Genomic DNA, 27,731 nt, shown 5'->3' on the forward strand with positions numbered 1-27,731 from the left:
AAGATCCCCTCTCAATCTCCTAAATTCTAGAGAGTATAGACCAAGTCTATCCAGTCTTTCTTCATAAGACAGTCCTGACATCCCAGGAATCAGTCTGGTGAACCTTCTCTGCACTCCCTCTATGGCAAGAATGTCCTTCCTCAGATTTGGAGACCAAAACTGTATGCAATAATCCAGGTGTGGTCTCACCAAGACCCTGTACAACTATGTTTTGAATTAACCCTCCTGCTCTCCACAATAAGGTTTGCAATTAATTCCATGGTCCATTCAAACCCACAGCTCAGGGAATAATCCCAAAATTATCACATTTATGGTTCTTCATTGAAACTTCAACCCTTATTTCTTTGCAGGACTTAATTTGTAGTTCTACAAATGTGGACCAAGGCAACTGGATCCTCCACTCCAAGTGTTTTCCAGCCCCAGCCCAGCCCAGCCCAGCCCAGCCCAGCCCAACCCAGCATTAACCCTGCCACTAGGCAAGCAGCATCTGCAATGGCTGTTAACACTTCTTACATGTCCTTAACATATCTTCTCATTGTATTAACATTTGTTTGCTATCCAAATGATTGTAATATTATCCAAAGCAAATCAGAACCAAATACCAAAAATAGTTATATACCAAGAAATAAATGAATGTCTAGTTAAATCTTAACACACATGGAGCCAAAGGTTCTCGAGTTCCATCATTCATTCATCAATGGCTACAAAAAACTAAATGCAGCCCTTGAACCTGACAACAACAACAACAACATCCCTTTTCATACCAGAACCCTTCTTCAGACTGGTCTCGACCCAAAACATTGTGAAATACATTCCCTCCACAGATAAAGACACAAAGTGCTGGAGTAAGTCAGCGGGTCAGGCAGCAACTCTGGAGATCATGGATAAGTGATGTTTCTGGTCAGTGATGGGAGCAAGCTAGAAGAGAGGTGGGAGCAGGTTGTTTGTAGGTTTAACAACTAAAATTGGAGAATTTAATGTTCATACCAGATAGTGATACAAGGAACTGCAGATGCTGGTTTACAAATAAAAGACACACAGTTTTGGTCTGAAGAAGGAAACGACCTGAATATCACCTATCCATGTTTTCCTCTGTCTGTCCCGCTGAGTTACTCCAGCACTTTATACCTTTCAATTTTCATACCGCTCTGTTGTAAGCTACCCAAGTGGAATATGAGGTGCTATTCTTCCACTTTACCTGTGGCCTCACTCTGGCAAAGGAGGAAGCCCAGAACACAAAGGCCAGTGTGGATAGGAAGGAACTGCAGATGCTGGTTTAGTCTGAAGACAGACACAAAGTGCTGGACTAACTGGAATAAGCAGGAGGAAAGGAATAGGTGATGTTTTGGGTCGGAGGGATGGGAATGGGAAGGGAAATAGTAAGCAACCAGAAGATCCACAGACCCTCCACAGACGCTGTCTGACTCATTGTGTTCCTCAAACACTTTGAGTTTTGTTCAAAATTCCAGCATCTGCTGCTCCTTGCATCTCCGTTTTTGCACCGCTACTTGAATGGTGATCCGTCGTAGATCAAATGATCAGACTGCGAAATTCTTAGATCAAGACCACACAAAAGCACAGAAATACAGAAAAGCCCAGGCTCAAGGGTTAAAGCATTTACCACATGCACCCCTTCCCACCTAGTTCACTCATCCCTTTCTTGAACAAGTATTTAACAAGATTTCACGGAGATATCTATGGTACTTGCCTCATCTACTCAACGTGCAATCAAACGACATTCCAACGACAACTGTTTGCAAAGATAAATAACACTATGGTGATGAGACTGATCAAATGGGAAAAGTGAAAACAATACCTGTTGCCTCCCACCTTTCAAAACATCACAGATCACAAGAGTTACCTTCAAAACAATTCAACCTTGGACACGTTATTGCCTCCATCTTACCCTTCCCTTGCCAATCAATATGAAGTCTCTCCGTGCTATGACTATTGATGAATTATCAATTACATGGAACATTATGATATTAAATATGGCAGCATCTACCATGAATCATTGTAGCAACATGCAGTGCAATGAGTCACATGCTTTACTTCTAAATGTGGTACCATATGATATTGCAGATGCTGTAATCACCACGAAAGGATTTCACATATTTGAGTCAAATATGTATGTGCCAGAGTCCAACGTTTTTTTCTTGACATTAACAAAATTGCTACCATGAAAACAATACGCTGCTAAATTATGAGGATAACTCGAATCATGCTATATTTAAAAGCTTTTGAAACAACAAGGTTGAGAAATGCTTCAATCTTTACAGCAGTCTTCATTTTTATAACTGAATTTTCACCATCTTTTAAAGCAGGTATGGAATGAGCGATGGATACTTACTTTGAGATACTTACTAAATTATTGCATAATATGAAGAGAGATGAGAGAGAATGGAGGTGGAGAGATCAAGTTTTCAAATTTGACTGAATAAAATGGAACAATCTCTGTGGGTAATCATATTCCCACAACTCGCATAGAATAATGGAATCATGACTAGGGTCAGGGCATAATACAGCACAGAAACAGGTCCTTCTGATCAGCTTGTCCATGCTAACCAAGATGTTCATCTAGCGACATACAGCACTAAAATCTGCCCAACTCATCCATGCCGACCAAGATGCTCCATCCAAGCTAGACCTATTCTCCCCTTCTGCCCCATATCCCTCTAACCCTTTCCTATCCATGTATCTGTCCAAATGTCTTAAGTGTTATTATTTTATTTGCCTCTTCTATTTCATTCAGCAGCACATTCCATAGACCCACTGTGTGTAAAGGTTGTCCCTCAGGTCCCTATTAAATCTTTTGCAATTTCACCTTGTAGTGTCATCTAGTTCTAGATTCCCCTTCCCCTACCCTAGAAAAGGATTTGTGCACCACCCTATCTATTTTGCTCATGCTTTTATAGATTATGAAAATAGTTGCTCTCCATAAATCAGTGAATAAGGAGGACTTGGTATCTTGGAAGAAAATTGTTGTTTTAAAACGAAGGTACTAATGATGAAAGGATGGGACTTGTGCACACTCGGTTTCCTGGATTTTATACATTCTAGCCTGCCCAACCTCTTACTCTGGCTTTGGCCTTTGTTTTCTGGCAACATCGTCATAAACCTACTCTGCGTTCTTTCCAGTTAAATGGCATCTTTCCGATAGTAATTCACGTTATTCCTTTTATCATGTACCTAAACACTGTGGATGGCTTGATTGTAATCATGTATTGTCTTTCCGCTGACTGGTTAGCATGCATGGGTACCACTGTACGCGTGACAATAAACTAAGCTAAATGTCTTAATGGATGTAACATTACAAAGGGAGAATCAAAAACAAATACTAAAAATAGTTACCTACTAACAAATAAACAACTTTCAGATCAAGTCATAATGCCAGGTCGCCAAGAGTTCACAAGTCCCATCCTTCCATTATTTTTTTTTAAAACAACAATTGTCTTCTTAGATACCAAGTCCTCCTTATCCATTGATTTATGGAGAGCATCCATGTCCATTTATGGGGATTCATTAATCTGCTTACTTGTGAGGGCAACCCTGTATTAGTGGGAATGATTGGGAAGCATCATGTTATCCTGCAGAAAATTGCTTGCCGTGAGATGGATTGCATTTGATGTATTTTGCTGGGAAGAAGTGAAACATCAATAGTCAGTGTGTGGCCAGAACCGGGGCTGTAGTGTTGGCTGAATATGTGGCTGGAGCATATTGTGCTGACAACTCTGCTACATCTCCTTTAAACTTTGAGCTTCTCAACTTAAAGCTATGCTCTCTAGTCATCGATGTTTCCACCTAAGGAGGAAGTTCATGACTGCCTGTAGTGGCAGGCTATCATATCTTTCAGATAATTAGCACCCTACCCGCTATTTGGATGAAAATGGTGGAAGGGGGTGTCTTCTAAACGCATGTGAGCTCACTCACAGAGACCTTCAGAGCTTCTTCTCTGATATGACTTCAAAACACAGTCTTTTGATGTTTAAATGCTTTATTGTTGCTAGAAAACACAAGATACATCCAAGTTTCTTCCGACTCGTTACTGCAATCTTCTTCGAACTCCAGCTTATTACTTTAGACATTAGAAAACTCCTCATGCCTCCGTAACACTGGCAAGATCCGCATGATCTTATATGACCTTACATGATCTTACATGGTAGAAGGGTTAACTTTCCCCATGGTCTCTCCAAACTAATCTAAAAACTAAACTTCTGCGCAAGCATCTAAGCTCCAAACATGCCCAAAAACACGTCATAAATTCCACCCACAATATAACGGGCAGTCTAAAATTTAAAGGCACATGCCATCCTCAATGACATGCAAAACAGGTCAAATGGCCACTACACTGCCTACCTTATCTATGCCTCTCATAATTTTATATACTTCTATCTAAAGCTACTTGTTATATGCATGGACAAGTTGACTGATGCATGTCACTTCAGTCTTTGTGCTACTGAATCTGATCTCAGAGTAGAGTCTTGAAGGTATCCATATCTTGTTATCCATGGGATATCGGTATGCTGTCCCTAATGAATAATAAGGATGCAATGGATCTGAAGTATGGAAGCCGACTAGATATTCATAATTCATGAATTAAGGATATGCTACAATAATAGGTTCAATTATAGGGCTTAAGTTGCTGTGTTTCTTTCACTAAAATAACGTTGATACATTGAAGATGTACCAAGATTCTCTATCAGTGATGATGGACCTCAGTAATATGGAGGTTCCAGAACGTTACTCTTGCTGCACGGAAAACAAAGGAAAGATGTAATAGAACCATTAAAAATGGTGAAGTAAATATGGAGATAAACTATTTCCATTTATGGCTCATTAATCAACAGATATGGATTTAACATCATTGACAAAAGTACCAGAGCAGAGATGAGAATGTTGTTTTGTAGTTAATTGTTATAATACAAAATTACCTATTTAATAGGGTAATGGTGGCTGAATCAATCGTAGCTGAAAGGGAAATTGAATCTAAGAAAAACAAAGCTATCAAGGCTTTGGGGAATGAGCAAGGAGTTGCAATCAATTGGTTATTTCTTTCAAAAAGTGAGCACAAAGAAAATGGCCTGATGGTCTTGTTTCTGTGTTTACCCCAGAAAAAAAACTTTATCTCAATTGCATTCAAAATCCCAGTATTCCTTGGCCACAAATGTTCTGCAGCTGCTGAGTTGCTCAATCAAACCTCTGCCAAAACCTTTGATGTTCCAGTCCAAATTATCCCTATCACCCTGACGTTTGCCTGATACATCTATCAACTCAATGTCTTTAAAATCAGGTTACACTTTGACAAAGTGGTAGATGACTGTTTAGCCGTTCACTATCAGATCTGGCTGATTCACATAAAACCACCATTGTATCGTTCTCACATCTGCTAACTGTACCAAAATTACTCTATGATCGTTATGGATGACAAAGGTCAACTTTTACTATTTTTAACTGCCAAAGTGACTTTCCTGGCTGGACTATGCTGGACTATGGTGCCATCCTCACCTTGGTGCCATTTATGTTATGTTGTGTCATGGACTTTCTGTGTTTGTCTTTTTTTTAAATTCAATTTCAATTTTATTTTCAATTTTATTTTATTTTTAATATGTTTTATTATTTATTTATTATTTATTTATTTTTTTATGATTTTTTTTTTTTTTAATGATACTGCCTGTAAGGGAAATTCATTTCGTTGTCTCAAATTGAGACAATGACAATAAATTTGAATACAATACGATACAATACTTTCCACCCTAGTCGCCCCAACCCCTTCATCCTCACCTCAAACTAAAAATACATGCATGCTTGTTAACAACGGCTTTGTACCTCTGTCCCTTTCCATCCCGTCCAGATCACCGTTCCAAATACTTAATGCTCTCCAGCCCCAGTATCAAACCTTTCTCTTTATTCTCCCTGTGGATTCTTCTTCTGCATGAGACTCTGTTCCCACCCAATCAAACCTTGTCCAGCCATGCTAATCAATTAACCTGGCATCCAGGTTAATGACAACCTCTCACTCAATGTTAACAAGATCAAGGAATTAATTGAAGATTTCAGAAAGGGAAAGTCTGGAGACCACTTGCCAGCTTTCATTGGTGGGCCAGCAGTGGAAATTCTCAGGTGTTAACATCTCCTGAACTTATCCTGGTGTAATCACAGAGATGTAACCATGAAGCGTGCTTGTGCCTCTATTTCCTCAGAAGGTTTTAAAAAATGACACTGGATACTCTAACAAGCATCTACGGATTTACTGTATAGAAACATAGAAAATAGGTGCAGGAGTAGGCCATTCGCCTCTTCGAGCCAGCACCGCCATTCAATCTGATTATGGCTGATCATCTAAAATCAGTACCCCGTTCCTGCTTTTTCCCCATATCCCTTGATTCCTTTAGCCCTAAGAGCTATATCTAACTCTCTCTTGAATACATCCAGTGAATTCGTCTCCACTGTCGTCTGTGGCAGAGAATTCCACATATTCACAACTCTTTGGGTGACAACGTTTGTCCTCATCTCAGTCCTAAATGGCCTACCCCTTCTTCTTAAACTGTGACCCTTGGTTCTGGACTCCCCCAATATCTGGAACATTTTTCCTGCATCTAGCCTGTCCAATCCTTTAAGAATGTTATATGTTTCCATAAGATCCCCTCTCATCTTTCTAAATGCCAGTGAATAAAAGCCCAGTCGATCCATTTTTTCACCAAATCAGTCCTGCCATCCCAGGAATTAACCTGGTGAACCTCCCTCAATAACAAGAATGTCCTTCCACAAATTAGGAGTCCAAAACTGCACACAATACTCCAGGTGTGGTCTCACCAGGGCCCTGTCCAACTGTAGTAGGACCTCCTTGCTCTTATATTCAAATCCTCTCGCTATTAAGGCCAACATGCCATTAGCTTTCTTCACTGCCTGCTGTACCTGCACAGCTGTATAAACTATCTTCTCTGGTTATACCATGACCTGGTATGGCAATTCCAAAGCCAGATAGTGCAGAGAGCTGTCGACTCAGCCCACACCATCACCAGTCTTCCCCACATCAAAAGCATCTACATGAGACGTTGCATCGCCATCAAGGATTCATCATCATCCATGCCCTCTTCACACTGCTACTGTCGGACAAGAGGTACAGAAGCCTGAAATCGCACACCACCAGGTTCAGGAATAGCTACTTTCCAACAATTATCAGGTTCTTGAACTGATGATCCTACTCCTACCTTGATAACAGAACAATATGAGCCACCTCTTGTACTACCATGGACAACAATGTGGGTGGCCCAAATCCACGCACATTTTTTCACAGACCTTGCTTGTATCCTTTCAAACTGGTGACCACCACTGATCAAAATAACCAATGATATCTTGTGCGAATATGAACATGATAATTCATTGTTTTGAGGTACAACATTTGTTACCTTTAGTGCTCTGAAATATTTATGCTGGACCATATGACCGTTCTCCTATTTCCTTATGGTATAGAGGTGGGCCATTGTTTGATTAAGTCTCAGCTCTCTGAGCTTTCCCATCAGTCCTGTTCTTCATCGTACTTCCTGGTAACCTGCCTCTCTCTCACATGCCCATTATGCATGAGATGTCCATCCACACATCTGAACAAGGGGTAACATTTAGTCATCAATTGCTCCCCAGCATGTCTTTTGGAAGTGGGAAAGAAAACTGTGTAATCTATGAAGTTATAGGGAGAACACATAGACAGAAATAAAGCTGGTCACTGGAGCAGTGAGGCAGCAACACAAATTACTGAGTTATTCCTGCTCTTTGATATAATTCCAAATTTCCCAAACTCAGAATGCCAACTTTATCTCACACCATCTATTTTAATAATTCCGCTTTTCTATCGACACCTCATTCTATCTCTCTTGCTTCATCTGCTGATGAATTCCCATCCTAACCTTTGTAATAAGAACGCATAAACTGGAAAAGGAGGCAATTTACCCAAATGTATGTGTCCCCATAAAGAACATACAGTTCAACATAGGAACAGGCCCTTTGGCTCCCAATGCCCATGACAAACATGATGCCAAGTTAAACTAATCTCTGCCGGCAGTTGACCCATATCCCTCCATTTCTTGCATATCCATGTGCCTATCTACAAGCTTCTTAAATGTCATTGTTGCATTTGCCTCCATCACCATCCTGACACCCTGGTTACAGGCACTGATTATACTATGTTTAAAAACAACTTGTAGCAGATATCTCTATTAAACTTTGCCCTTCTCACCTTAAAGCTCTGCCCTCTAGACTTTGACATTTCTACCCTGGTAAATAGGTTCTGACTGTCTACCCTTTATATATGCCTCATAATGTTATATACGTATTCAGGTTTCCATTCAATCTCAGACGTTCCAGAGAAACTGATCCAAGTTTGTCCAATATCCAATATAGGCAATACCCTCTAATCCTGGTAACATTCTGGAAAATCTCTACTGCACCCTCTCCTAAGTCTCCACATCGTTCCTGTATTGAGTTTAAATTCAATTTGAAATATTTTGGAGGACCAAGAAACCAAGACCCAAGAAGATGACAAAAAATGCACACAGTAAATGCATACCATTCAGCGAGATCGTTTTTCTGAATTAACCCATACTCCTTGATTGACTTAATGACTACTCTCATTTAAAGATGCCCTCCCTCATTTTAATTTCTGTAACTGTGAGGGAATCAAAATGTTTCCACCCAATTTGTACCATTTCTCATTTATCCACCACTCCTGTAATTGCTAACCCATTTTGGGTGCCATCTTAAAATCTATCAATCCCAGATATAATATTAACAATTGATTTCGCACCAAATACTATTTGATGAAGGAAGTTTCAAACTTCTGAAACCCTTTGCATGCTTAGGGGGCTCCATATGAATGAAGAAACCACTGATATTAAGTCCTGCCTTATTCCTTCTGTAGCCAACCAGTAGAAATAGTTTTGCTTTAATAAATTGATAGGAAAGTATACAATCTTCATTTGTATAATTTTTGGCAATCAACTTTATCAATTTTACCGCACCTTTAAAAATGTATGTTACCACTTCCATGTTAAAACATAAAAGTCCACTGTACCAAATACATTTGGCCCATTATGCACAAGTTGGCTCCTTGCCAAGACAATTAGATAATAATACCACTTCCATGCTCTCTCCATTGGTATTGTACCTATTCCAATATTGATCCAATGCGACCTTAAAAGATGCAATGTATTCCATTTCCCAACAATTCCCCATGGAAAGGTCTTTTCTATTCCAAGTATTCAACAGAAAGCAATCTCCTCTGAACCACCTAGTCACATGTATTATTTTGTAGAAAGGTTACACACGTTTAATGGTGTGTAGGGTTTTTTTTCGTCCTTGGACTACAGAGCACAATTGTGTTTGTCATTTCAGCAGAACACTGAGGGAATGCCATATTGTCAGAAGTGCTGTCAAGTCCACTCTGCCATTCAACCATGGCTGACCTATCTCTCCCTCCGAACTCCATTCTCCTGCCTTCTCCATGTAACCTCTGACACCCGTACTAATCAATAACCTATTTATCTCTGCCTTAAATATATCCACTGACTTGGCCTCCACAACCTTCTGTGGCGAAGAATTCCACAAATTCACCACCATGACTAAAGAAATTCCTCCTCCTGTCCTTCCTAAAAGAACATCCTTTAATTCTGAGGCCATGACCTCTAGTCTTAGACTCTCCCACTTGTGGAAACATCCAAACTACATCCACTCTATCCAAGCCTTTCACTATTCTGTACATTTTCATTCTTCTAAACTCCAGCGAGTACAGGCCCAGTGCCGTCAAATGCTCATCAGATGTCAACACCTAAAACAGATGATCAGTTTAGAATGTCAATGATTTTGATGGAGCTTCAGTCCACAGTCATTGTCGCTGTGTTTCCTTCAGTAAAACACCGGATACATCAAAACAAAACCCCTCATTGCCTGCAAAGCTCTTTGGGATATCATCTGGTCTGGTAAAGCACTATATAAATGTGGGTCTTCTAATATCCAACACAACAAATTCATGGCAATCTAGTCTTGTTTAAAAAAAAAAATTCTCTACCCAGTTTCAGGTTCCCAACAACAATGCTAAATGAATGTAGTCTGCAGTTATATTATATAATTCAAACATTGTTGGAAATAGTGCATAATGTTGCTACTGCAACTCGCTACATCCTGGCAGCAACAGACTCAGACCCATTGGATAAGGTGCTAACAATTTGGTTTGGCAACAAATGTTTTGATTCGATAAAATCATCTTTTGCTCATTTAGCTGTGAAGAAGCACTGCTTTGTACAAGAAACAAAAGATCATCATTCCCCGTAGTAATGGCTTGCTTCAAAGTAACATGACATATGGTGCAAATAAAATAAACCAATTGTTACTCATTGCTCACCTGTGTCATAATGTTTAGTCGGATCGATTGTCAGTCAAAGTATGAGCTGCTGTTAAGTGTTGTGAGGTTATCTAGCAATAATATTAACGACTGAAAGACCATCCTCACACCAACACTGAATACCTGTAATATTATTTAATTTTTCAGGGTGTTCCCCATTGGGGAAGCGAGTTACCATCTTCTTCTCGCAATATCATATTTGCAGGGCTCACAAAAATTGTCTTCGAACGGAAAAATAACTCGTGTAAAGAGCAGCCATTATGAGAATGTCAGAAAACTACTTTTAACCTCAACTGCTTTCAGCAAAAAGCTAAGAAACGTGCAAGAAGCATTACTGATTTGAATAATTAACCAATTTCACGCCGGGGGATAAAGCTGCAGTCTGGTGTATAAAGTACTGGACTGCCTTGACACATTTTCAGCTGAGCTCGTGTTTTATCAACATAAAGGAGGCACCATCTCCTCCGTCCCTAACAATATAGAGCTATTTTGATCCCAGCCTTCCATATCAGCTGGATTTCAGAAGCAGCCAGCAAGCAGCAAATGTGATCTATCGCACCAAACATAATACAGCTTCATCAGCGGTACTGTATTGCCATCAGCCTGCTCTTGCTGAAATGCCACATCTACCATACAAAATGGCTAAAGCACATTAGGATCCAGCTGTGTGAGAATTATGTTAGCAAAGCAAAAGGCATTCTCCATACTTGTACTGCAAGCAATATTCTGCCAGAGCGCAGTGCTCTGTCGTCCATTGAGAAATACACACACACACACGCATAAGAACGCACACACACACAAACACACAGGAAATCATACAGATTTTCATTTGGGATTTTAAACTGGTTAAAACTGAGCCTCCCGAATAATAAGTTAATTTGCCTCCGAGCTAATTATTCTGTATCTTTTCCCTCGGTGCAAATGCCGTGCTAGAAATGTTAGCTTGAGATCGTTAGGGCTTGACAAGAAGAAGACACTACCCATTGCTGTTGATGCTCAGGAACAAGAGACCAGGATTGCCTGAGAATACAGTGCAGGCAGGCCTCCAGTCTTTAAATATATCTACACTATCACTGCCTGGCAATGCAAGCCTTAATGGAGGATTATTGCAGGTGTCACTGAATTGAAAGGAATCTCTGACAGGAGGAAAAACAGCAACCAGTGTTTCTTTTTAAAAAATATGTTCTGCTCTGCATGCTAGTCGGTAGACTTTTATAATCTGCTCCCTCTTCACTGTTCACCCACACAATATGTACTCACCGCCTCCGAGTCATCGAATCCATGCAGGTACAGATTGTCGTACATGGAGCTCTGATAAACCAGCACTGCTGATAAACACCACAGAATGTATGTATATATGTGTTAGTCCAGCTGCAAATAGAGAGCCAGGGAGGGGTGGGGAGGGGGGGGGATGTGGGGGGGGGGGAGGCAGGAGCCAGTGCCTGCTGATGTCTGTGACTGCGTTGCGTAGCCCAGTCAAGACGGAGAGAGAGAGAGAGAGAGAGATATGCTGTTCATTCACATCATGGAGAGCAGGTTATCCCCAGAGACCGCTCAGACCTGGCATTTCTCTGCCTTTCAACCACTGAATAAAAAGCATCCTCTCCTCATCAGGTCCTGATGACACAGCGGAAGGCGAGGATGTGATTGGCTGAGCCGCACTCCAGTCAGCTGAGAACAGCCTTTGTTTCCGTGTAGTTGGGGAGCTGAGAATATGGGGGGAGATAAACAAGCTCCTTCCCCTCCCATAGTGATTTCATCAATTCCTTCTGCTCCAGACATGCATGTTATTTGTAACAGCTTGCGCAAGGAGCACCGTACACAGCCAACTGCAGCCACTCATTGTCTTGTATTTTTAATAATTACCACCAGAAGATGTAAAATTCATCTATTCATCAGCTTCGGTGTTTGTCTGGAAATTACATGCTGAACACAGCGATTATGTATTCCCAACTGATAAGCCAACTGAAGCATGTAAGCATTACTATTATTTCAGCTAATTTCACACTTAGTATAGGTTTATTGGCATTAATGTGTAGCTCTTAAAAGAGAAATCTTTACCAGGGACCCACAGGCTGTTTGTTGAGGTAATTAGCTCATCACCACCTCTTTAAACTTCCAGCATGTTTTTGTGCGGGTCTATAGTACGCATGTATCTATTTCTGAACCTTAGCGTCTGTATTATACACTTGCTAATTGAGCTGTCCACACCATAAACAACAAATCTTATAATGTTACCTCACTGCATAACTTCTTATGTCAGTGCTCCTCTCTAATGTGTTATCAAATATTTATTCTTTTTCTAAAAAGAAGAATTTCTGGTTTGGAAGATAGGCTTTTGTCAATTTTCTATCTCCAAAGAAATAGAGAGGTGAAGGATGGTAATGCCCCTGTCCCACTTAGGAAACCTGAACGGAAACCTCTGGAGACTTTGCGCCCCACCCAAGGTTTCAATGCGGTTCCCAAAGGTTGCAGGTGGTTGCAGGTAGTGGAAGCAGGTAGGGAGACTGACAAAAACCTCCTGGGAACCGCACGGAAACCTTGGGTGGGGCGCAAAGTCTCCAGAGGTTTCCGTTCAGGTTTCCTAAGGGGGACAGGGGCATAAGGGTGCATGTTCAAGGATAATTACAGCTGTAATTTTAGATGTCATTTAACCGATCATACAGAGGTAATCTAAAAGAAAGCCAAATTGAATTGGAATTTACGAAGCAAAATGAAAATGAATAGTGACTAGAAACTATTTTTGAACTTAGGCAAGGAAAATAAATTGAAAATAATTATTCAGATTACTTAAACATAGTAAAACAGCAAACGCAAGGAAGTCAGGCACAGAATATTTACCTGGCCCGATTGCAACATTAATTAGAAAGACATTCTGCTGATAATTTCCATGTATTTGTGACGTTATTGTTATTGTTTAACAAGGATGTGAATTCTTTCTGATGCACCACAGCAGCAAAACACACCAGTAGCATTAAAGGGGTGTGTTTGATTTTCAACTTTAGATTGAATTACATAAGGGAATCTTGAGATTGTTACAGTACAGAACGCCATTCTGGCCATCTAGTTTGTACCGGCCTTTTGGAGAACAATCCACTCAAGCCCCTTCCCCTATTTTTCCCCATTTCTCAGCAATTTATTTTATTTCCAAATATTTAAATGATTCCCTTGAAAGCCACAATTGAATCTACAGTACACATTCAGGAAATGCATGTCAGATTGCAACCACTCACTGTATAAAAATCATTCCCTCACATTATCCCTGTGCCCCTTGGCCTTTTCTCCATCCATCAGCGAGAATATATTTTTCCCTTTTCACCCTGTCTGAGGCTGTTAGAATTTTACATATCTGTGTCAAGTCTCGTCTCAACTTTTTTTGTTGCTCGGAAGAATGGATTATTCTAATGATACAGTAATAATTTCACATTGTATTGCAGTAATATTAACCTTTCAATCTTGTTTGGTTCAGCAAAAAAGTACAACACATTTTAAGGTACTTCAGGACTGCAGAAAGTTGTCTGACCCGCAGAAGTGGTCAGTTTTATGGTGAAGCTATGAGGATTATCTAAAGTTACAACATTACCTTGTCATTTCAAATATCTTAAAGATCATCCATCATTAAATATAATTGTGAGGAGGCAGTACAGAAGAACATATGATTAAACATTGCCATTTTTAATTGTTGCAGATTCATAAGAACGGAACTGGATTTAATTAAATGTTTTAAAATAGCAAGTGTATGGAACAAGAGTAAAACTATTGTTAAAAAAATATATGAATATATATCCATTACCTGAACTTAAAAATATATTTTTAAGAAATAAAACTGATAAAGTTGGTTAAATTTCCCTTTTAATTAAATTGCAGTATGATTTTTCTGGAATTGTGTGAGTAACACAGACTGAATGGAAGTTTCTGGTGAGTAAACATTTAGAAAGTTAAAGACAGGTGATAGTGCAGGGTAGCTATGTGACTAATAATATATAGTGAACACTCGGGAAGGGCCAAAGCATCCCTACTAAAGAGTAGATCTCCTGTTAGATCCAGAGAAACCACCAGGTTGGCAGCCCCGCCAACAGTCTGTTTTATTTTTTTAATTTTAATGTGTGTTAAAAGGTAAAGGGTGTAAATGTTCTCCGGTTTGTTTTATGTGGGGGGAAGGGGAGGGGGAGGAGGAAACTTTTTTTCAGTTTCTTACCTTGCCGGAGATGCAATTAATTTTTGGATCGCACTCTCCAGTCGCTCTGCGGCCTACTGTTGATGGAGCTGGAGGCCTCCTCAGACTGACCTTGGGCCCCACTGCATAGACTTATATTGGAGCGGATCCCTTGCCTGGCCTTTACATCGGGAGCTCGCAGTCTCGGGAGAGGCCGTGGATGTTGGCAGCTCCAATGTCGCGGGTTCCACCAGCCCCGACGCGGGGTTCGATCTTCCGGTGCGGGGGACCTGACATCCCCCCGATGCAGGAGCAGATCGCCTCAACACAAAGGTCCCGCTGCCGGCTACAGGAGTCAAGATCATCCCGTCAATGGCGGGCTAGAGGGGAATGTGGAGGAGTCACTGTGATGGATGTTTATGTTAAAATGTGTTTTGTGTGTTCCGTTGCTTTTTATTGTATGACTGACTTGGCAAATGAAATTCCTCGTATGTTGCGAAACATCCTTGGCTAATAAATCATTATTGTGATTGTGAGAAGGGGAAATGTTAAAAGGACAAAGTTGAAAACTATCTATCTAAAATGATGTGGCATTCCTAACATGAGAGGTGAATTAAAAGCACAAATAAAATAAATATGTACCACTTAATAGCAATTTACAAAGTTATGATTGCATAGTGATCAAGGTTGGGAATTAAATATTCTCAGATACTTCATGTTTAAATGAGATTGTGGACGCTGCTCAATCCATCACATGTAATGACCTCCCCACCATTGAAGGGATCTTTAGGAGGCACTGCGTCAAAAAATCAGCCAGCATCATTAAGGACCTACCCCACCCTAATCATGCTCTCGTTTCACTCGTGCCATTAGGAAAAAGGTATCAGAGTCTGAAAACTGTGACCTCCAGGTTAAGAAACAGCTTCTTCCCGACCACATTAAGGTTCTTGAACACTACGAATACTACTAAAGTATGAACAGTCTTGCTTGCACTGGGGACTTCAGACTGATCTTTTGTTTTTGTTTTTAATATATTGAAATTGTTCTTGTTTATTGTGTTATATATATATATATATGAGTTCTGTGTTTACAGACCTGTTATGCGGCTGCAAGTAACTGGGAATGGGAACATAAGGAACTGCAGAAGCTGGAATCTTGAGCAAAACACAAAATGGCAGAGGAACTCAGTGGGTCAAGCAGCATTCCCTCCTCCCTCCACAGCTGCTGCATGACCTACTGAGATCTTCCAGCACTTTGCTTAAAATGGAAATGGAGAGATAAAGAGAGCAAAGATTATGGCTGAGAAAATCAAAAAGTAAAATCGGTGTGCATAGTTGCAGTAAAAAAATAAGAAGCAGAAAAATGGTAAGAGTTGGCTACAAGCCTCCAAACATTGGTGATAGGGCATCAGGAAATTAATGGTGTGTGCAACAAGGCAATAACAATAATCACAAAAATCTGAATTTGCAGGGGCTGGAAACTTAAAACAAAAAACAGAAAACACTAGAAATTAAGCTGCCCAGGCAGCATTTTTGTGGAAGTTAACATTTCAGGTCACGGACATTTCAATTTAGCTGACCTACTGAGTGCTTCCGGTATTTTCTGTTTTTATTTAATACAACACTCATGTGAAATTTTTATTCACTCATATGATGGGAAACCAAAATTGCAGCATCAATGTGGTGGGTAAACTTATGTAGTGGTTTTCTAAATAGTCTGATTTTGACCTGGGTTTGTGCAATGGGATAGGGTTCATTAATATTATTGCAATTATGGGAGCTTTGGCGAAAAATGACCATGATATGAGGGAATTATACCTCAAAATTTAAATCAGGATCTTAAACCTAAATAGAGCAAAGTGCGAATGTGTGAGATGCGAGTTGGTTATGGAAGATTTCAAATGTATTCAAAGGTAAGAAGTAAATGAACAAGACTACCATTTTAAATAATTAAATCATAGTTTATAGTAGAACCATAAACACAGAAGGAAAGGTGACCCAACCATAATGAAGAAGGCAAGGATAGCATTAGATCAAAAGAGTGGTGGGTGCCAGGGGTAGTAGAGATAATAATGATAGGGGCATATCTGAGGTTTTTCGAAGACACATTGATATGCGTACAATGGAGAGATACAAATCATGTGCAGGCAGAGATGGGTAGTTTAGCTTCACATCATGTTCAGCACAGATATTGGGGCTGAAGGGGTTGTACCTGTACAGTACTGTTTTATGTTCTAAGAAGTTTCACCTGTTGTCAAAAAGAGCAGATGCACCAAGAAGCTAAAAAAGGAAGATAAAATACAAGAGGTAATGACCAAGAAATATGTAATACAAACTTTAAAATAGTCTATACACACATACACACATATACATATAATCACACACAAATACATATATACACCCATACACTCACATATATACCTATTCTATACCTTATCTTATCTACATACTTTCAAAACTGTGTGTGTGTGTGTGGGTGTGTGTATGTCATTTTGCCTGTGAAACGTATCTGCTCGAAAACCAGACGCCGAAACGGGAAAACCTTTACATATTTAAGTGGAGATTTTCCTTGTGATTTTAGAAATCCACCCCTCTGTATATTTGGTAAATTACTTTCCTGACTTTTTAAATTAAAATTGATGACCAATCTGACTTTTTTTTAAATCTGACCGCTGTCCAGCTGCTGACGTTACAATAACAGTGATTTTCTTACATCTTCTGGTAGAAATTTTCCTTATGATTTCAAAAATCTAATCCTCTATAAATCTGATCAATTATTTCCTGATATATAGACTAAAATTTATAACCAAACTGACATTTAAAAAAAGTATTACGGTTGCCCAGCTGCTGACCTCACGATGCCTTTGCACCTCGCCCAACTGCCTCCTGGCCCCGCACTGCCCAGCCCTGCCCCCCCCACCTGCCTACTGGCCCCGTCCCACCCAACCCCCAACCACCACCACCACCCCCCCCCCCCCCCCCCAGCCTGCCAGGTTGGTGATTCCATTGAATTCCATAGAGCTGCCGACAGCGTTCGTGCATGAGACGCGCACGCTTCATTTCCAGAACAATCTGAACTCGTGACGCATTGTTGCATTTCGCTCTCGCTCACTACCCCCTCTCTCTCTCCCCCATCTCTCTCTCCCCCATCTCTCTCTCTCTCCCCCTCACTCTCTCTCCTCCCCCCTCTCTCTCTCTCTCTCCCCCTCCCACTTTTTTTTCTCCCCCTCTTCCTCTCCCCCCCCACCCCTCCTGCCCTCCCCCCACCCTCCCTCCCCTAGACACCCTTCCCCCTCCACTCCACCCCTCCCCTACCCCATCCCTCCATCCCATCCCCTCCCCACCCTCCCTCCCCCTTCCCCCCAACTCTCCCCACCACCCCCTTCCCCCCTTCCCTTCCTCCCTCACACCCCCCCCCCTCTCTCCTCTCTCTCTCCCCTCTCTCTCTCCTCCCCCTCTCTCACCTCCCATCTCTCTCACCCCTCCTCCCCCCACCCTCCCCCTCTCACCCACCCTCCCTCTCCTCCCCTCCACTCCCCTCTCCCTCTGTCTCGTGCCCTTCTGTCTCTGCCCCTTTCTCTCTGCCTCTCCCCATTCTCTCTCTGCCCTCACTCTCTACCCCCCCCCCTCTCTAGACACACCTACAAGTTGGGGGCTATGCATCAGTGGATAGGGCGGTTATGGGGTAAAAGGAGCAAATTAATAATATTAATATAATACCAAGGTAGGTAGTTAGCATGTGTGCAGGGGGGTAGTTTGTGGGACGCCACATGCCACCCCCCCCCCCCCCCCCCCCCCCCCCCCCCCCCCCCCCCCGCAACCACGCGTTGGGGGAACAGACCTAATGGGTCTGCACTTGGTCTAGTATCTATTAAAACCCTGTGTGTGTGTGTGTGTTGTGTGTGTGTGTGTGTGTGTGTGTGTGTGTGTGTGTGTGTGTGTGTGTGTGTGTGTGTGTGTGTGTGTGTGTGTGTGTGTGTGTGTGTGTGTGTGTGTGTGTGTGTGTGTGTGTGTGTGTGTGTGTGTGTGTGTGTGTGTGTGTGTGGTGTGTGTGTGTGTGTGTGTGTCATTCTGCCTGTGAAACGTATCTCCTCAAAAACCAGATGGCGAAACGGGAAAATCTTTACATATTCCGTAGAGATTTTCCTTGTGATTTTAGAAATACACCCCTCTGTATATTTGGTACATTATTTTCCCGATTTTTTAATAAATATTGTTGACTAATCTGACCTTTTATTTAAATCTGACCGCTGCCCAGCTGCTGACGTTACAATAACATTGATTTTTTTACATCTTCTGGTAGAAATTTTCCTTATGATTTCAATCCTCTATAAATTTGGCGAATTATTTCCCGAGATATTTGCTAACAATTATCACCAAACTGACATTTTATAAAATATTAAGGTTGCCCAGCTACTGACCTCACAATGCCTTTTCTCGTGGCTCAGCTCGCTCATGCCCCCCCCCCCCCCCCCCCCCCCCCCCCCCCCCTGCTGCTCTGGATTAATGTGAATGCGCATGCGCAGTTTTCCATGAGGTATGTTACCACTCTTCCCCCCCCCCCCCCCCCCCCCCCGTTCTTCAAAATGCGCAGAAAGAACGAGCGTTCTGCAGATCAGGAGGTCACAGCAGGTCACAGCCGGTCACCAGAGGCCACCGGCTTGCTTCTTAATCCTCTCCGTCTCACCCGCCCGATGGTTGAACATGGCGGCGGCGGCGGCTGTTACCGGCGCAGCGAATGCGATCCTGTGCTCAGAGTGAGGGACTTCGATGTATTCCCTCCCATCTTGACTACCTGGGGCCTGGCGGTGAGAAAGTCCAGGACCCAGGCACACAGGGAGGTGTTGAGCCCCAATTCCATTAGCTTCCAGCCAGTCTGGTGGGGACTATCGTGTTGAAGGCTGAACTGTAGTCTATGAACAGCATCCTCACGTAGCCCCCCCTTCTGGCTGTCCCGATGAGAGAGAGCGGTGTGCAAGACCTGGGAGACTGCATCGTTCGGACGGTATGCGAACTGCAACGGGTCCATGTTCCGTGGGAGGAAGGTGCAGATGTGTTTCTTCACCAGCCTCTCAAAGCATTTCATGACTACCGAGGTAAGGGCCACCGGACGGTAGTCATTCAGACAGGCTGGGGAGGCATTTTTTGGTACCGGTACAATGATGGATTTTTTGAAGCAGGCAGGGACCACGGACTTGTCCAGGGAGAGGTTGAATAATGTAGTGAGCACTGGAGCTAGCTGCCTAGCACAGGACTTGAGTACTCGCCCCGAGATGCCATCGCCTCTCTCTCCCCCCTCTCTCTCCCCCCCCTCTCTCTCCCCCTCTCTCCTCCCCCCTCCTCCCCTCCTCCCCTCCCCCCTCCCCCACCCTCCCCTACCCCCTTCCCTCCCCCAAACCCTCTCTAGGCCATCACTCTCTACCCCCCCCCCCCCCCCCCCCTAGACACACCTGCAAGTTGGAGGCTATGCGTCAGTAGATAGGGAGGTTATGGGGTAAAAGGAGCAAATTAATAATATTAATATAATATCAAGGGGGGTAGTTAGCATGTGTGCGGAGGGGTAGTTACTGTGTGTGACGCTGCATGCCACCCCTCCCCCTCCCCCACCGCAACCGCACATTGGGGAAACAGACCCAACGTGTCTGCACTTGGTCTAGTAACTGTTAAAACTCTGATCTTGGATGTGTGTGTATTTATTTGTGTGATGTCCGTCTGCGATACACATCTACTCGGAAACACGACGCGCTAACACTGAAAATTTTACATATTCCGATAGAGATTTACGCCATGATGTCAAAAATCGGCAACTGAAAATTTGATTAATTAATTAATTAATTATTGAGTTATTTATTAAAATTGTTCACAAATGTGAAATATTTTTTAAAGCTAACGAGCTGATGACGTCACAATGGCTCTGCTCCGCGTGACGCAGCTGATCACCCTTTTCCACGTGCAGCCTGCTGCGCACTGTTTTCCACGCGCTGACTCGCAGTCAATTGGATGCCCCCTGCTCGTAGTCGACTCGTACTCGTCCCGCCCCACCCGCAGCCCAGCCACCCTCCCCCCCGGGCTCCGGATTGAATCTGCTGAACAGGCAGTAATTTGGTTGGGCTTCCGAGGGCTTCAGAGGTCTCCCTTGCTCCCCCCCCCTCCCCCTCTCCCTCCCCCTCCCTCTCCCCTCCCCCCCCCCCCTCCCCCCCCCCCCCCTCCCCCCCCTCCCTCCCCCCCCGCCTCCCCCTCCCCTTCCCCCTACCCCTTTCCCTTCGCCCCTCTCTCTCCCCTGCCCCCCTCAACCCCTCTCCTCCCCCTCACCTCCCCAATCTCCTCCCCACTCTCCTCCCGCCCCCCCCCACCCCCCTCCCCAAGCTGCAGGATGCTCCCCACATGAAGCTGTCCCCGTCTCCGGCTACAGAACACTCCTGCCGTTGCATTGGGGGAACAGGTGAATGGTGGAATATTGCATTGGGGAATGGGTTGCGTTGGGGGACCAGGCCTGCCAATGGGTCCCACTTAGTCTAGTATTATATGTATGTAATATATATGTGTGTATATATATATATATATATATATATATATATACGTTGGGTCCCAGTCACATGGCGGGCCTGTTCCCACAACGCAACCCACATATACATTATATACATTGCTCATGATATATATATATATATATATATATATATATCATGAGCAAGTCAATATATATATAGGAAAGAGGTTAGCAAAAAGCATCATAGCTTCCTCACAGATTGGCAGGGAAATGAAAAAATCCTGGGAAATAAAGAAATATAGTTGTGTTTTGTTGCTTTTTTTATAAAAGACCATTGAAACCTTTTGTCTTTCTGAAAGACACAGCAGGAGATCTCCTGAAAATAGTGAAGGAATATAGATTTTAAGTGAGTATGTTAAAAGGAAATAGCATAATTATTGCAGGAACTAATGGAATTGAAGGTTCCAAGTCCTGGTGACCTGCATCCCAAGGTTTTGATGTAATGGCCATGGAGATGGTAGATATTAATTCCATGGCCACTTGAAGATAGCACCCAACAACATTCTTGATTAGTATAGGTGTCAGAGGTTATGGGAAGAAGGCCGGAGAATGGGGTTAGGAGGGAGAGATAGATCAGCCATGATTGAATGGCGTAATGGACTTGATGGGCCGAATGGCCTAATTCTACTCCTATCTCTTATGACATAACATTCCATAGATTCCATGGCATCTTCCAAATTTCCATAGATTCCCACATTGCTTCCATAGATTGGAAGGCAGCAAATGAAACCACACGTTAAAAGAATGGCGGAGAGTGAAAACAATAAATTACTACAGTCCAGTTAGCCTGATGTCAGTGGTAGTGAAATGCTGAAAACTATTAATAATAGTGGTAGCAGGGCACTTCGAAAATAATAACAGGATTAGGCAAAATTCAAGGAGAATTTCCAAGAGGAAAATAATATCTGACAATAGTCAAATTGCTGGAGTAACTCAGCGGGACAGGCAGCATCTCGAAGGAATGGGTAACGTTTCAGGTTGAGACCTTTCTTCGGAATGACCAGTCTGGTCTGAAGAAGTCTGATTTCTTCAGTCTGAAGAAATCACTGCAGTTAAATTTATTTTATAGAAAGTTTCTGTATAGTGGATGACCTACTTCATGTCTTATTTTGTGGGTTCTGAGGTGGTTAATGAGGACAATGCAGAAACTGCTATTTCTTCCACTGATGGGCAATTGGGTGGTCAACAACTGCCAAGCCCTCCAGTAATCCCGGCTCGCCCACCTTAGACATGGACAGGAACCACGCTGCGAGAGCGAGGAGGGTCCCACAAGCTACCGCTGAGAGAGAGGAGGGCCGTTGAGAAGCAAGGTGGGTCGTCCGAGCTGTCCAAGAGAGATCCCGCTGGCGGGCAGACGAGGACGGGCCTGCGGTGGGTGGCGGAGGTCAGGTGGGCCCCTGGTGGGTGCCAGAAGGCAGTCGAGGATGCTCCGCCGAGAGAACAAAGAGGGGGGGTGCGCCATGAGAACTAAGAGGGATTCTATGATTCTGTAAAAATAACCATGATTCTGAATACATGAAGATTTCATTGTAATTTTTTTACTGGAAGTCCATGGGGTCCACCAGATCATGGTATCCAGCAGAAGGGGCTCGACCCGAAACATCACCCATTCCTTTTCTTTTTTTTATTTTCTTTTTTTTATTTTCTTTATTAGAGTACACTACAATAATATAAGCCAAAGATAACAATTCATTTTCTTGTAACATTTCATTTTTTAAGCTTTAAAAAGAAAAAAAAAGTAAAGAAAGTGAGATAGAATCGTGAGATAGAATCTCTGGAGACGCTGCCTAGTCCATTGAGTTACTCCAGCATTTTGTGCCTATTCAGCCACCCATGCACTAAGAAAATTATTATGCCGCAGTGTAAGCTTAAAGAACTGCTTACGGTTGGTGGATTCTTCACTTTTGTAATTCTAAGATTTGTTAGGAGTGAAATCCTCAAAATGAATGCTTCTAATGTGTCAGAAGAATCACAATAAATGAGTATGGCATTTCCAGGTCACACATTTGTACACTAGTGTCCATTATGCAGTCTGCAGGAGATGAGATAAAAATCATTTTAAAGTCCAATTCAATATTTGTCAACCTTAGGGTTTTGATTGGGAAGGAGGATGAGGGGTGGAGGGTGGTGAGGTGGGAGACAAAACAATATTAAGAAAGCTCTAGTTATTAAGGAAGCTCTGGTAAGGCTTCAGCAACAGAAATTGAAAACAAGGTTACAATAATCGAAATGGTCTTTGTTACCATAGTGCATCCTAACCTTGTTATGACATCCTTTTAAGGACTGGCTTAAGTGCTGTTATCTACAATACAGAAGCATCAAGGATGGCAAAATGTCTACATGGCCATGAGTGTTTTTCAATAACAGATTCTTTGAGAGCATTCTTACAACACAAAGAGGGGTAGTTTTCATAAATGCATTTATTGTGTTGTTGTCACATGAATTTATGGACCTAGTCGCATTTCTCTGGAGTATTTTATTTTGTACCGTGAACAAGAGCACATAATGCCTCAGTTACATTTCATCCGTGATTATGCCTAAGAGAGCCTATTGATTTTCAACTCATCATTGATCAATTAATAGCAGCATTTTTCAAAATATTCATATGGACTTACAAATTTAAAAGTACACAGTAGCTTACATAAGGAAATCAATTTACACAACCAATATAATAACCATCCAGAGATTCTGAGCAAAGCATTTTTGGCATTGCTGAACCAAAATAAAATGGAATCTATAATGATTTTCGCTGGCCAGTCGACACAAAATAATAACTCACAGCAAACAGGAAGCTCAGAAGCCAAAAAAAAAAAACTACATTAGAAACCAGGTGGTATCATCATGGTCACAGCAGAGGGCAGCATGGTGGCACAGCGGTAGAGTTGCTGCCTTACAGCGCATTCAGCGCCAGAGACGCAGGTTCAATACCGACTACGGGTCCGGTCTGCACAGAGTTTGTACGTTCACCACATGACCGCGTGGGTTTTCTCCGAGATCTTCGGTTTCTTCTCACACTCCAAAGGTTTGTAGGTTGGTAGAGATGAAAAGTGTCCCTTGTGTCTGTAGGATAGTGATAGTGTGTGAGGATCGCTGGTCGGCGCGGACCCGGTGGGGAGAAGGGCCTGTTTCCACGGTGTATCTCCAAAACAAAAAAACCCATAAAAATGTGAGGCACCCAAAAGTTGATGAGATAATATTAGCATTGATTCCACACTCGAGTGTACAGTCTACATCCATTCTGGGTGTTACATTTCAGAAAAGATGCAAAGGCTTTAGAGAGGGTGCAGAGGAGATTTCCTAACATGATTCCTGATATATGGCGAGAAAGCAGGAACGGGGTATTGATTTTTGATGATCAGCAATGATCATATTGAATGGCGGTGCTGGCTCGAAGGGCTGAATGGCCTACTCCTGCACCTATTTTCTATGTCCTTTGCACTTTGTATCCTTTTGTGTATTAACTAGCATCAGCAGTTCTTTGTTTCCAACTTATCAAAAGTATTTATGCAAATTAATGTGCTGTCTGTACAGAGTTTGTATGTTCTCCCCGTGACCGCGTGGGTTTTCTCCGAGATCTTTGGTTTCCTCCCACACTACAAAGACGTATAGGTTTGTAGGTTAATTGGCTTGGTATAAATGTAAATTAGCCTTAGCGTGTGTAGGATAGTGTTAATGTGCGGGGATCGGTGCGGACTCGGTGGGCCAAAGAGTCTGTTTCCACGCTGTAGCTGTGAACTAAACTAAACCAAAAGATTTTTCAAACTCTTTGTACAGCAAACCAGACTCTGTTAGAGAACTGAAAAATGGCAAGAACTCTGAACTAAAAACAGATAATGCTGGAAGTAATCAACGTCTATGTAGGGAGAAAAACAGAATATTTCAGACCAATGACCCTTCATCAGAAGTGTAGGTTCCATGTTAATTCATAAGCCTGAGCACGTCCAGACAAAAACATTATTGGAGTACTGATGGAGCGGCACCTAGTTAGAGAGCTTTTCATTCAAACACCAAACTAAAACCCCATCTTCTTTCTCAGCACAATGATATTTTCAAGGAAAAACAGAGGTGTAATCTCCAGCGTCTTGCCAGCACAGCCATTCAATATGATCATGGCTGATCATCCAAAATCAGTACCCCGTTCCTGCTTTTCCCCATATCCCTTGATTCTGTTACCCCTCAGACCTATATCTAACTCTCTCTTGAATACATCAAGACACTTGGACAGGTACATGGATAGAAAAGGTTTAGAGAAACATTGGCCACATTTGGCAGTGGGATGAGCTTAGATGGGGCATCTTGGTCAGCATGGACAAATTGGGCCAATGGGCCAAACGGTTCCATGCTGTATAACTTGATGACTCACAAGTCTTTGCAAAAATTTACTTTGTTCTTAGAGGAAAAACAAATTGGTAATTTATCCATGTTCCTTCCTCTTCACGGAATAAAGACGGAATTATCCACATCCAAAGTCCGTATAATTTTCAATTTGTCCTCTATCACCATCACTGAAACTAAGGATGGATAACTGAAGACCCCCTGCCAACATCAGATGCACTTCAAGGACAAAGTTTCCAAAAAGTTAGGCAGTGCTGATATAATTTTGCAACTGTGACTCTCTTCCTCTCAACAATCACTCCTGATCATTATTTTAGTGAAAAATCAATGTGATTCAAAGCGCTATTCCCTAATTCATACATATCCCCATTTTGTTGCTAAGATTAGCAAGCAGAGGAAACTATATCAGAGCTATGTTAATCTATTTGAGATTGGTTCAGTTATAAGCTAATGACTTTTCAATCATTAGAAATGAAGACTGCAATTATTTCTAATTTCACTCAAAACACCAATTAGTAGTTTTTCATTAAGCACATGCTTGGAAATGTTAATTCCCAAGTAAATAACCACGTCTTTCAGAGGGATGAGGCTAATTTTATGCCCCACTGTTAAAAGTAATAAACTATTTCTGGGGTTGAATATGTAAATCCTCTAGGTGTTGTGGAGGCAGAGAAAATGTCACTATATACCGTAAACTACTGCGGGATCATCAGTGTCAAATGGGTAATTTTAACAGCCAGGGCAATCTAGTCTATGTTGTTTTTCCACTAAATTCTTCTCAGATGATCACATGCAAGGCCAGACCAAGGACATCAGGAAGAACTGCTGAAATACTATAGCTGCTATTGAACTGTTCCTGGCAGCTTACAGCTGCTATGGGACCGGAAAAAAAAGTTGAAAAACATAAATGAATCTGAGTTTCTTCAAAACATTAGGAGAATAACCTTACGTAAGTATGAAATAAAACAGATTTTGTTTCAGATGGTTTGGACAAAGTTAGAAGTATAACAATTTTTCAATGTGTAGAGGCATAGAAAGAGAAATAATTAAGGATGTTTAGCTATTGCTAAAGATAAGCATCTTGAATTAGTGTTCCTCTTCCCTGGGAAGTAATCTCATGTGCACTCTCTCAATTCCTCGACATACTTCCTGAAATGTTGTGCCAAAAGGTAAATCCAGACAAATCCAAAACAAAAGTTTTATTGAGATGTAACATAGCTTCTAAGGACTCGTGTGTGGGAAAGAACTTCAGATGCTGGTTTAAATCTAAGGTAGACACTAAATGCTATAGTAACTCAGCGTGTTACGACCATGCTGCGAGTTTGAGTCGAGAGCAAACTCTTCTAAACATCAGCAGATCAGGTCGCCGCAGTGGGACAGACCCTTAATACTGAGCCCCGAATACCAACAAATGCCCCCTTCCAATATAAAATGGAATCACTCAACGATGATCTCTTCCATCTGCACCATGGCCCTTTGTGTGCGGGGTCAATAATCCCAGAGTCATTACATTTTCCTAACGTCACTTGTATGATAGTTCTATAGATACCTCTGATAGGGATATCAAAACCAAGAGGGCATAAGTTTAAGGTGAGAGGAAGAAGGTTTAAATAGAACCTGAAGTGAGTCTATTGTTTTTTTTACAGATAAATTGGCTGAAATCTGGAGTTTTAGGAACTTCTTCATCTATTTTATCCCATGCATAATTAATTCTGCCTCTTCAATACTACAATGGCAACACCAGTATCTTATTGCTATTGAGTATATTGCCTCTTCAAAACTGTGGATAGTTCTGTGCATGTTCAGGACATTAGATAATCTATCTATCTATATAAAACTCTGATCTTGGATGTGGATGTATTTGTGTGTGGATTTGGGTGTTTATTTATGCGTTTGTCTGTGACTTACATTTCCTAGAAAATCCGACGCGATAATGGTGAAATGTTTACATATTCCGGTAGAGATTTACCACATTATCTTAACAATCGCCTCATCTGAAAATTTGATTCATTATTTCCCGAGTTATTTCTTTAAATTGTTCACAAATCTGAGATTGTTTTAAAGCTAATGAGCTGGATGACGTCACAATGGCGGTTGGTGTGTGTGCGTGTGAGGGGTGGTTAATGTGTGTGGGAGGGGAGGGGGAGGTAGTGTGTGTGTGACACCGTGATGCCGCCCCCCCCCCCCCCCCCCCCCCCCCCCCCCCCCCCTCGCCCCCCCCCCCTCGCAACCGCGCGTCGAAGGGACAGGACCCAACAGGTCCCCCTTGGTCTAGTATACTTATAAAACTCTCATCTTGTC

General features: G+C 42.1%; 1 protein-coding gene across 3 annotated transcripts in view; it reads right to left on the reverse strand.

Moving 5' to 3' along the window:
• cacnb4a (calcium channel, voltage-dependent, beta 4a subunit) overlaps nt 1-27,731 on the reverse strand; it is a 306,901-nt gene that overhangs the window by 193,140 nt on the left and 86,030 nt on the right. The window contains exon 1 of one of the 3 annotated variants that reach the window (XM_055638724.1): nt 11,654-11,994. The exons of 1 other annotated variant lie outside the window; for it this stretch is intronic. In XM_055638724.1, the coding sequence (XP_055494699.1) occupies nt 11,654-11,698 (45 nt within the window). In that variant the 5' untranslated portion in view covers nt 11,699-11,994. Of the gene's footprint in view, nt 1-11,653; nt 11,995-27,731 lie in introns of those variants that run through there. One more of the 3 variants, XM_055638725.1, reaches the window with a different exon arrangement.

This window comes from Leucoraja erinacea, chromosome 7 (assembly GCF_028641065.1).
Source record: "Leucoraja erinacea ecotype New England chromosome 7, Leri_hhj_1, whole genome shotgun sequence".
NCBI classification, from domain to species: domain Eukaryota; kingdom Metazoa; phylum Chordata; class Chondrichthyes; order Rajiformes; family Rajidae; genus Leucoraja; species Leucoraja erinaceus.